The 11,978-nt window shown below is 32.5% G+C and overlaps 1 protein-coding gene across 4 annotated transcripts; it reads left to right on the top strand.

Annotated features, from left to right (window-relative positions):
* The first annotated feature begins 6,717 nt into the window (after window positions 1–6,717).
* LOC124823900 (type I inositol polyphosphate 5-phosphatase 4-like) lies at window positions 6,718–10,723 on the top strand. Of its 4 annotated transcripts, none has more exons than XM_088116785.1 (11): window positions 6,718–7,307; window positions 7,392–7,479; window positions 7,834–7,902; window positions 8,105–8,192; window positions 8,304–8,408; window positions 8,497–9,115; window positions 9,197–9,390; window positions 9,525–9,633; window positions 9,734–9,882; window positions 10,033–10,300; window positions 10,582–10,723. In XM_088116785.1, exons 1-10 carry the CDS (start codon window positions 7,278–7,280, stop codon window positions 10,226–10,228), a joined length of 1,647 nt encoding a protein of 548 aa, XP_087972911.1. In that variant the 5' UTR covers window positions 6,718–7,277; the 3' UTR covers window positions 10,229–10,300; window positions 10,582–10,723. The 4 variants fall into 4 exon arrangements, with proteins under 4 accessions (XP_087972911.1, XP_047152169.1, XP_047152174.1 ...); XM_047296218.2 differs by having other exon boundaries at window positions 6,719–7,307; window positions 10,006–10,300; XM_047296213.2 differs by having other exon boundaries at window positions 8,497–9,390; window positions 10,006–10,300.
* Window positions 10,724–11,978: the final 1,255 nt, after the last annotated feature.

Genomic DNA, 11,978 nt, shown 5'->3' with positions numbered 1-11,978 from the left:
TATTATTACTACTCTTCTCATAAATTATGATTGGTAAAGTTTATAATTCAAGGTTAACATAAATTTGTTTATATTCCTGCTGGTAAACCTATTTATTCATGAAAGGAGGTTTGCTGTGAAACTTTTATTTGGAAGGAATTTTTGTTCAGCTGCTAGGTTAATTTTTCCATGCACCTGTGAAACAGTATTACGTTTATAAGGAAATTTTTTATTAAAATCTAAGTACAAAATTAGCAAATTTTTTAAGGGATCCTAAACATATTTAAATCTATTTTTATAATCTGGAATTTTATCTAATTTTTTTTTATTTCATTTCCCAAATCACGGAACTGCTAATAACTATTCAGAACCATTAATCGTGTTAGAGAATTAGAACACTGAAAAAAAAAACTTTAAGAAAATATTTAGCATTAATTGTGTTAAGTAAGGAAATAAGTAATGGTAGGGTAATACATTTTTACGTTCATTTATACATAGCATAAAAATAAGACGATTATAAAGAAGTGAGTTTTTATATTTTGAAAAAAAAAAGAATAAAAGATAAGAAAAAATAATATCAAATGAAACATAAAAAATTTATATGTGTCAACATATTTTTTCAAGAAATTATATATTTCTAAATGAAAGGGAAGGAAATATGATTTTAAAGAAGCATGGATTTAATTTTCTATTTTTCTTTTTTTATATTTATTTTCCTTTGAAAAGTTAAAATAAAATTCTTGTACAGCATCTATAAATTTACTAAAACCGCAAATACACAAGATTTAGAAAATATACTTATAATTATATACATTTTTATTTCTACAGAGAAGCTTTGAAAAGAAATTACATTAAAATGTATTAGAAACCAACATACAATATTTAAGTTTGGTTGGAACCAAACAGGCTTATAGTTTTTAATTTTTTTTTAAAACATTTAACCCGAAATTAAAAATGTTAGATCTCTCTCGTTCCGGTGTATGTTCGATTCATCCATGTGTCCATTTCACGGGAAGTCTGCCTGCCCATCAGCTCCGCTTGGTTTCCAATGTGCTTTGTCCTCACTCGCACACTTTTCGGCTTTCCGAGAAAACTTTCCAAAAGGTCACCTATCCCTAAATTACTCTTGGCTAAGGACGCTTAACCATGAAGTTCTTATGGGTTAGGCTACCGAAAAACAAATGGATTTTGATGATATGAGTAGCCAAATCAATCCCTTTAAGCTATCCTTCAACTGTATAGTCTCATACCTATAGAGTCTCTAGATCCTCTCATTCCGGTGTATCTTCGATTCATCCACGTGTCCCTTCCACTGGAAGCCTGCCAGGAGCCGCTCTTTGTTTGTGTCCCTTGCACTTCGTGTCTCTTGCACCGGCGATCACTCTCCGCCCTCGTCAGTGTCCGGGTGTCACAATATTAGTTGAAAATGAAAAAAGAAAGTTTAGATAATCTCTTTTTAGTGTTTATTCTTTTTTTTTTCATAAACTTCAATCCCAAAATTTCGTTTAAGGAAATTCAAATTCTTATTACTTGGAAAATCATCCAACTTTACAAACTTTATACAATTTAAACAATTTGTTTTCATCATATAACTTTAAAGATTTCATTAATTGAACGCTTCATTCATCTAACCATAAAGAATTCTCTCTGGCATCATTTCCTATTTTCTTTTCTATTACTATTTCCTATTTTGAATATGGTGATATATATCACCAATAAATAGAATATTTAAATTTAAATTTTATTTATTAATTTAAATCACTAATATATTATTATATTGTTATATATCCCTCAAACCACTTTGAATAGCTCATAATTATGTATTATATAATGTACCTACCATAAACTCTCTCTTATCTAAGAGATTTTTTAAACCAGTCTCAACCTTTTCTCTCTCTTGATTGATGCCACTCTTCCAAAATATTGTGATTCATTATTATTCATCTAAATATGTGCACGTACAAATTAAATGCACCTACCATTTGATTCATTATGAAATCAATACCTTTGAGTACAATTAAATAAAGATAAATAATCTTAAATTGACAAAGAGTGCCAAAAAAAAATGTCCCTTGCAACTGTATAGTCTGTTTTCCATTATTCAGATAAATAAATGATTCAGATTTAAAGAAAGAAAAAATGTACACAAATGGGTTCAGGTAATGATTCCCATGATTGAGCAATAATAAGTCCAAATTTTGATTCACCTATAAAAGAATATTTATGAAGGAGGAATAATACCTTCATAGCTGGAGAAATATGTCTTATTTTTTTAATCAATAAAATATTTTTAATCCCGTTTCAACACATTCTCTTCTCAATATACAGTTAAAATTATTATTTTTATATATAAGATTGTTAAAATGAATTTTATCTTTAACAACAAAATCCCTACGATTAATTAACACAATTAATATATAATTTAACTGGATGAGTAAACCTGTATATATGAGATCACAACTTTCTTATGTTATTTAATTCTTACCATATACTTAATATAGAAAGAAAAAAATTACTGACAGTATGTTAAAAATTCAGAATACTTACCAATCACGTTTTGTTGGATAGTATGTTATAAAAATATTTTTTAAATAAAAAAAATTAGGAGTGGGAAAGAATTAAGTATTGTGGTGGTCCATGGTCCATAAGGTGATTAATATTTTGTACTGTAAGGACATATGAATATATAAAAATATAGTTGAGAAAGTAAAAGCGACGATGTTTACATCTATATGACCAAGTGCGAGTGTACAACAGTAGCAGTTACATCTCTCCTTTGCCAGATTGTTAAGAAAATGACAGCAAAATAAATTGTGAAGGACAAAAGGGAAAAAATAAATAATTGAAAACCTAATTTGACACCTTCTCATATGAAGTGGCTAAGAGGATGATGGAGAAAAGGAAAGTACGATAATAACAATAGATTTTTGAAAGCTGCAAAAGCAAAAGAAATAGAAAGGGCATCATCCTATCCTATAGATCTAACTTGCTTTAGTTAAAGTACGATTAAATATCCTTCTTTGACTGCCTCGTTTCTCTATCAACCATTTTTTTACCTCATTCCTCACAATCTATTAATCAACTTACTACACTTTAATTATTTTTTCAAAACTTAAATATGTTTTCTTCTTCTTAGATTAATAAACCAAATTAAGTTTTCTTTCTATCCAATCATTTTCTAAATCTACGTATGAATTGAAATGTATTAAATAGTATAAACACATGAAACACTAACGAGATTTAACACAATTAAAGCATTTAAAAAATATATGTATTTATTTTTAAAGTTTAGAAACTAAAGTGCATCAAAATTTAAAATATAATAATAAATTTTAATTTTATGTCGAGTTTAAAGGTTAAAACAATATTTAACTTTTTTCATTTGTAAAAAATATTTAATTTTTTTTTTATTAAGTTCAATAGACTTATTAAAGAGTACGACTCAATCATATTCATTAAGTTTTTTCATTTTGGATTCGTCCAAACCTATATCTATTGGGACAATATCTACATATCATAATTAATTTGGACATTTTGATATTATGATTATTATTTAGGCTATCATTATCTTACTTACTTACTTTATAATGTTTCGTACCTACTGTATTCATAAAGATCCTAAACTCTCTTACTAAGTTAATCGTTAAAAGTCTTTTATAAGTGAATTTTTTTTAAACAAAAAAAAATTCTATTCCAACTAACAAAAATTCTCAGATCACTCATAGAATCTTGTTACTTGTATGCAAATCTATCAATAAGATCAATTTTTTTTTTCGAATGAACATATCTCTATTTTTTAAGAAAGAAACATTAGAAGCAGTGAACTGACGATGGAGTTTCCCATAATAAAATGGAAATAGTTTTTGTTTTAGTATTTTAATGAACATAATGAAGTGATTGAGAGGCATTTGATTTTAATGTGAGTGGGGTGGATCCAATGGGTGTTGTGAAGTGTAAATCAGAAAAGGAAGGAATGAAGAAGCCTAATGAATGATAACAGATATACTAATATTTCATTATTGAATCCAATAATAGGGTGCCCCAATCTTTTTGACAATGTAGTATCTACTAGGCAGCAACCTTTCCCTAGGCAATTTAGAAGATTCAAATTGTAGGGTAAACCATATCCCCTTTAGTTATGCATTCCATGAATTGGGCCCATTCATATTTAATTTTGATACTGCCCTTTCTTGTAAGCATCATTGCCACTATTATGAAGGGAACATTGAAAAAAAAAGGAGAAAATATGCAATGGTGACCTTTCACCTGTCGGATTCACCTATACACATCATCATTCCTAGTCAACATTATCAAACACTTAAGAACTCCCATTTCCCAAATCAAAACTTTTGACTTTCTAACTTAATGCTCCGTCAATGATTCCTCAGATAATTTACACCAAAAAAAAAAACCATTTTCTTTTAACACTGTTACGACAAACAACCTCGTATAGAGTAAGAGAAACAAATCTAAGTTATACTTAATGATTGAAAAAGTTGCGTGCTTTTTCTACGCAACTCTTTTTTTTTTTTCTGTAATTTAATCACAAATATATGAATATTTTGACTAGATAGCCGTATAAAGGTATATAAGCTATAGTTAAATATTGAGCAAATGAAAAGGGGTATAGTTTTTGTTATTCTTATAGCATTTGTTAGGTGTTTTAGAAGAAAGAAGTGAAAGAGTGTGTAGATATTAAGTGTTTGGGTTTAAAAAGAGATGAAATAGAGAGAATATTTGTGAAGAAAATAATATTGAGTGTATTGTTTTTGTCCGAAAGTGTAATCATATGATATGATAAGGTGAAAGGACACGACACGTATAGTTAGGAAAACAGGGTATTCTGGGAGAACCACATGTACTGGTCTTGACAACCTATGCACTATTGGGGGTAAGGCTTATATGGTGGTAGTGGAACCTTCACTCAAACTAGTGGGTCACTATGTTGCCTTCATTTCAAATTCCAACCCAAACATTCACTTGGCCTTCTCTCAATCTTTCCCCTTAAATAAATTCTTCATTTTAAGTTTTTAACATCAAAACTTCCCACCCAGTTCTTATTAAAATATGCAAAAAGCTCATTGAAAACAGTGATCTCATAAACTATGATTTTCTAGATACATGGTTTCACTTAGGTCAAGGAAATCGCATATTTTCACGTGGGTTAGTAGAAACATCATTTTTATGTGGGACTTCAATCGCTATGGCCCAACAAGATAGTATTTTATAGGGTAAAAATATTAACTCACTAAAGTTCATTTTAGATATATATATGTTTTAAAGTAAATATTATAATTGAACGAGGAATAAGAAGATATAAACATGCATTTTAGCATGATGAAGGATGCGTCACCTCATGCAAAGCATAATACACTAATCCATGTGCTTGTGCAAAATGAGAAAACTGGCTTTTGTCTTCTTGGACATGATGAGGTTCACACAAAAACAAAAGGCAAAGTTTCATTTGCTTAATAATATTTCCTTCAAAAAGCAAGGAATGAAGTTTTTGAGGAGACATATAACTTGTAGAACCAATGAGTCCTTTGAATTTGCCAACCCCAACACACACCAAGAGATAACATAACAAAACTCATGAAATTACAAATGGTGTGGCATTGGAAACATAAGTAGTTCTACACTTTTCCGTAAAACACGAAACATTCTCTTGGACTATGCCACCTCACACACACACTATGTTTACAAGATATAACATACTTTGTCTCAAACAAGGTAGATTCAAACCCCCCATGGAATTTTACCAACCAAATAATAAGGAAAAAATTGGTTGGACAGAGAAAGATAGATTTGATTTTTGTCGTTTATATTGAAGACAATGTGAAAACATGGAGAGAAGTTAAAGAAGGAAGAAGAAGAGGAAAACAATCTCCACACATGCCTCTTTATCTTTTCTCCTCTTTAACTGCTTTCTCCTACATCACCAACTTGTTATATTAAGATCAAACCTAACTTTACTGTCTCTGCCACAACTACCAGTCATGTATATTTCAAACTATACTCTTCACTTCTAATCTAATCTCTTAACTTAGTCTTCAAACCATGTCATGTTCATGAAATTCAAATCTAACACTTCCTGATTCCTTAATGATACATTGAGATTTCTAGTAACTTTTAATGTAAATTCCAATGAAATATTTGTTTCAATTTTCTTACCTAGAATTGTTAGTATACCATTTAACAAGACATTAAGGTGTTAATTTCTCTTTAATGCAAATAAACACTTTTTTCATACAGATACAAGTCATAATCAATGCAGATTGTCTTCTTCTATAATCTCCAAGTATATAAAGTTTTCAAATTATATCCTTAATTAATCTCCCTTTTATGAAGTCCATTACATTATATCTTGAATTGCGACTTTATTCTCAAATCAAGATTGGAATATGAAAAATTATTAAATGACCAATCACTAAGTTACACATGCTTACATTTTTAAAATTTATAATAGAGTAATTAATGATATTTAATGTGTTCATTAAAGGTTATTACAACACCACTCAACATTATTCAATCCTGAACTAAATTTGTGAAGTATTTTCACTATGAGATGAACAAGACAAAAATAAATATTTAAAATATTTATATATAATTTTAACTTGTAAAAAGACTAATTTCAATTATATTTTATTTTTTCTTCTTAAAAATCTTTAAAAAGAATTGAAGTATTGAATCATTTGAGAAGATCGATGAAGGAATGTGAGCATTAGCAATATATAAGCAAACGTAGTTGCAGGTTGTGTTTTGTTGGGTGGGTGAGGTAAGCCTTGTATTTGCGGTAAGTGAAAGTCCTGAACAGAGACTCCAACTTGCTTTCATTCACTCTCTGTTCAATTTTTTGTTGCTTTCCTCTCTGTACCTCAACGAGGTTCCTCCAAAACTCTCTCTTTCTTCATGTCTTCTACATTGTCTTCTTCTTCCTCTCTCCCCTCAAAACCTTAAACTTCACAACTGGGGCAGCACTTAATCATCTCTTCATTCTTCACGTTCTTTAACTTCATCACATTGCTATCATCACCACAAGACATTTTTCCCTCCCTTTTTTTTATCTGTTTGAATAGAGAAACATATACCAAAAGGTGAAAGTCAACAGAAATTAAGGTTGTCCTGTCCCCGTGGATAGACTTGTCTTATGACTTTCACAATCTCCATTTTGGTGTGTGAGCATAACCTCAGAAAGGAGGAGTGTTGATTGAAAGAAGGAATACATTTTGTGACTGTAATTGAGTGGCTTTGTTTCTGGACAGAGAAAGCTACATGAAGTTGTGAGTTTTGTCCCAACAATGAGAGATGAGAACTCGAAGAAGAGCAAGGTTTGAGAAATGCAAGCTCGCTTCAAATTCATTTGCATTTGATTTCTGGGATTGGCATTGCTTACCCTTTTTTTCTTGTTCAAGCTTTTTTGGCCAAAAACATTGGTCAAGAAGTGGTTTAATATCAAGAGCAAAGCTGAGGATTTTCAGGCAGATGATGTTCTCTCCCAAGGTGATTCATCAATTTTCCCACTTTGATCTAATCCACATTTTAGGGCTCTCGTGATGGGAGTATTTTGTTTTAAAACCAAAAACGGCATCACTTCTGCTTCTAGTCCGACTGATTTTTCTATGTTTTCTAATCGATTATTTTAAAATATTTTTGTTCTTGTCTGTTTCCATGGGTATGCGCATGCTACTTGCAGCACAAGATCTACCCTTTGTTGTTTTCCTGCTTCCATGGTTTCTAATTCACCCTTTTGCTATAAAAAATAATTCTGCTTTATTTTGCCTTGTTTGATTGAGTGGATGCTAAAATGACTGAAAAAAGCACAGCTTTGTTAACTTTACGGTTTTCCTTTTTCAGGGGTTGATGAAGAGTGTAGTAGCAACTACTCTGAGAGGGAGGCATGCACCATCAGGAAAAGCAAATCAGGTTCAATACCTTCTTCACCTTCTTTTCTCTTTGGACCACACCATTCCAAATCCCTCTACTAGATATGGATAAAAAGATATTTATTCATACCACATTTTTGAGCCGTAATTTGTAAATTTATTTCCTTTTTCTCTTTTTTTCTCTTTTCTAGTTTTTCGCGTCCTACTAATTCCAGATGTTTAATGTCATTATTGATATGTAGAGAGATCAAGCAGATGGTACTCGGACAGAGTGCGAAGAGGTAAGAATGACCTTGATAAAGCTCAGGTTACAGATGTGTATAACTATAGGTATGATTCATGCAACTGTGTATAGAACTTGATTATCCTGGTTGTTGCCATCGCAATGAAATTTAAGAATTTTTATCCTATTGAGCTTCTTTTCGCCCCTTTCGAATACAGAATCTTTGTTGCCACTTGGAATGTAGCAGGGAAGTCACCTCCAAGTTATTTGAGTCTTGAAGATTGGCTTCACACCTCTCCACCAGCTGATATCTATGTTCTTGGGTAAATTACTCACTGTATAATAATGTTCGATCTCCTTTACTTACGCAAAATTTCACATACTGAAATATTTTGCATTTCCCTGGCTCAGATTTCAAGAAATTGTACCTCTTAATGCTGGTAATGTTTTGGGAACAGAAGACAATGGTCCTGCAAGAAAATGGCTAGCCCTTATTAGGAGGACCTTGAACAACCTTCCTGGAACAAGTGGAGGATGCCACACACCTTCACCCCTCCCTGATCCTATTGTAGAGCTAGATGCTGATTTTGAGGGATCAGTGAGGCAGAAGGCAACCTCTTTCTTTCAACGAAGATCCTTCCAATCCTTGAGTCGTAGTTTGAGAATGGATAATGATATGTTAATGCAACAAGCTTGCCTTGATCGTCGTTTCAGTGTCTGTGATAGAGTGATATTTGGTCACAGAGCGAGTGACTATGACCCCAATTATCGATGGGGTTCCTCAGATGAAGAAAATGGCGCTGGTGACTCTCCAATTACAGCACAGTATTCACCGATGTCATACGGTGGTTGTTTCTCTGCAGAGGATAGTGACAGACAGACAGGCCACTCAAGATACTGCTTGGTTGCTAGCAAGCAAATGGTTGGGGTATTTCTAACTGTTTGGGTGAAAAGTGATATAAGAGATGATGTTCACAACATGAAAGTGTCTTGTGTTGGCCGAGGGTTAATGGGATATCTCGGAAACAAGGTACATTTGACCATCTATTTCAATAGCAGAGTTTATAATGGACTAGGGAAGGAAACAATTTCATTGTCTTGGATTTTCCAGGGATCAATATCAATTAGTATGTCATTGCACCAAACAAGCTTTTGCTTCATTTGTAGTCATTTGACTTCTGGACAAAAGGATGGTGATGAGTTAAGGAGAAATTCAGATGTAATGGAGATTCTCAGAAAGACAAGGTTTCCCCCAGTCCACGACATGGGTGATGAGAATTCTCCTCAGACAATTCTGGAACATGAGTAAGCCCCTCATCTCCACTCATGATCTATACAATGCATTTCATACTTGGACATTGTAAATGTAAATAAAATTCACTACTAAGTGCTAACTTTTGTACTAGTTAAAAACTAAACTTTTTGTTTAACTGGTGTAGTCGAATAATTTGGCTGGGGGATTTAAATTACCGGATAGCCCTTTCTTACCGTGCAGCAAAAGCTCTTGTTGAGATGCATGATTGGAAGACTTTGTTAGAGAATGACCAGGCATGTTACTATTTTGTCTCTTTACAAGTAATTCTGATTCATCTTTGCTCCTTTCCCATATTAGATATGTCTCTGATCGTATGATATTTTTTTCTTTCAGCTGTGTATAGAGCAGAGGCAAGGTAGAATCTTTGAAGGATGGAACGAAGGGAAAATATATTTCCCTCCAACGTATAAGTATTCAAATAATTCAGACCGATATGCAGGCGATGACAGGCGCTCAAAACAAAAGAGAAGAACTCCAGCATGGTAGTCTTCTTTCTTGCAAATAAATTGTGTGAATCAATGCTATTGCCAAATGAAATGTCCTGGATCATTATTGTGAAATTGTATCATTATTTATGCATACAAACCAAATCTATATTCATGAAGGTGTGATCGTATCTTGTGGTATGGAAGGGGCCTTCACCAATTATCATATGTTCGTGGAGAGTCAAGATTTTCTGATCATAGGCCAGTTTATAGCATATTCTTGGCAGAGGTTGAGTCTATTAGCTGCAACCAAATAAAGAAAAGCTCCAGTTCCAGGATTGATGTAGAAGAGTTGTTTCCAAATTCACATGGTTATGACTACACTGATTTGCACTACTTTTGATGAATGCCAATAATCCTTATTCCATTAGATCAACTTGACTATTTTGAGGGAACAGAAGGTCTACCAAGCAAGGTAATTCACCTCAACAAGAAAATTCCAATAAATATTTCTGTTGATTGCATTTCCTACAATTTCAAACATTAATGAAGGTCAAGGTCCAATATGCTCAGTACCTGTACTTCTAACTGGTCTTTGTAATGAAAATTAGTTAGTTAATTGTTAAATGATCATATAGTTTAGGTACATAACCACACCTAATTTCACCACACAAATAGACATTTCTAACCACAAGATCCATTTCAAGGAATGTGTACTTATATTGTCAGTTCATGCTTATTAATTTGAATGTGCAGAAGTTGATGGTAGAAATATTTCAGAGATTTCTTGATAGCAATGGATTTGACTATGTCGTTCTTCCTAATAAAGTTTCTAGTTGAGATGTCATGCAAGCCTTATCCTATCCTTGACTTGGGGGCCCCTACACTTTTAGGTGAGCAAAACTGTGAGGAGTTGCCAGCCAAAATGATGATCGAGACATTTACCCTCACACCCCCAAACAAGGTTGTCCTTTGCCCCTCTTTCCTTTTCTTAGTTTCTCTACATTTTTTCTTTCTATCAACTGCTAACCTTCTTCATACATCATTGTTGCAGCTGCAGAGGTTGTGACCATGCACTAACTATAGATATTTGCGGCTCACAACCATATTGGCAGAATAATGGCTACGTGGGGCAAAATAAACCGCATCTATTCTCATTTCTTGTGAAAGAGAGGTCAGTTTCTTATATAGTATTTCCAAGAATTAGTATCTGACTTTTGGTTACAAGATAACCACGTTCACCATAAACATGAAAAGTAGTTTAAAGAAAATTAACTCATGCTATAACTTAGTATGAAGTAGTAGTTTAGTTTTACTTCCTCTCTAATTTTCTTGTCTTGTTATTAATGCAGGTTTTGAAGATTCTAACTAGGCGTTTGACTTATTCTTTAGCACAACTGTGATAAACCATGGGAATATTTGTACCATCCTACTGTATGCTTATAGAAAGCTTTAATGAAAATCATTGAAGCTAACGACTAAAACTACGTTTTTGTTTTTCTCAACAAGTTGCAACGAAAAGGAAAAAGGAACTACACTACTTTCACTGCTTTATTGGCTTTTATCAGTAACTCATTATTTGTACCCAATGCTAAACTTCTTTTTCCTTTTGTTTCATTCTGATTTAGGCATGTTTCTTTGAGCAACATTTGTTCAGTTTCAGTCAATGTTTATTCTCAAAGGAATAAGTTGAATTCGCATAATGTTAACAAGAATGATGTTGTCTAAATAATTTGTTACACCAAAAACAAAAGCTTGCGGTCCTTCTTGGATCGTCTGGTTTAGAATTTTTTGGTGATAAATATCAAAAAAGCTAATCCCTTAAAGAATGACAAAATTATTTTAGCTATGTAAGAGAAAAAGGATGTACGTAGCAAAGTGTACTTTTGCTTGACTAATTGATCCTTTCACAGAAGAAATTTTCTGACCCCAATAATGACTCACGTCTAAGTTGTCAAAATCTAAAATGTGGACCACCATCATGAATGCAACTTCCACTAACCTTCTTAATAAATGCTCAAGTAAACAAGTGTTTTATAGGACAAAACCACCAATGAATCTGATGCTCAACCCATATACCCTTGTATAAAGTTAATGCATTCACGCATTTCAGTTGTTTGTGCATTTTCCTCATCGAAAAAGGGTCTCTTTAG

The sequence above is a fragment of the Vigna umbellata genome, chromosome 5 (genome assembly GCF_029865625.1).
Source record: "Vigna umbellata cultivar VRB3 chromosome 5, Vumbellata_1.0, whole genome shotgun sequence".
NCBI classification, from domain to species: domain Eukaryota; kingdom Viridiplantae; phylum Streptophyta; class Magnoliopsida; order Fabales; family Fabaceae; genus Vigna; species Vigna umbellata.
Note: the sequence above shows the minus strand (reverse complement) of the source record. Positions and strands in the feature narration are given on the sequence as shown.

Bases quoted from the DNA above. Each gene is read 5' to 3' on its own strand.
- LOC124823900 (XM_047296213.2), top strand. From the start codon at position 7,278: ATGAGAGATGAGAACTCGAAGAAGAGCAAG. The intron at 7,308-7,391 runs GTTTGAGAAATG...TTCTTGTTCAAG, and splicing joins AGAACTCGAAGAAGAGCAAG to CTTTTTTGGCCAAAAACATT. The intron at 9,634-9,733 runs GCATGTTACTAT...TTTTTCTTTCAG, and splicing joins CTTTGTTAGAGAATGACCAG to CTGTGTATAGAGCAGAGGCA.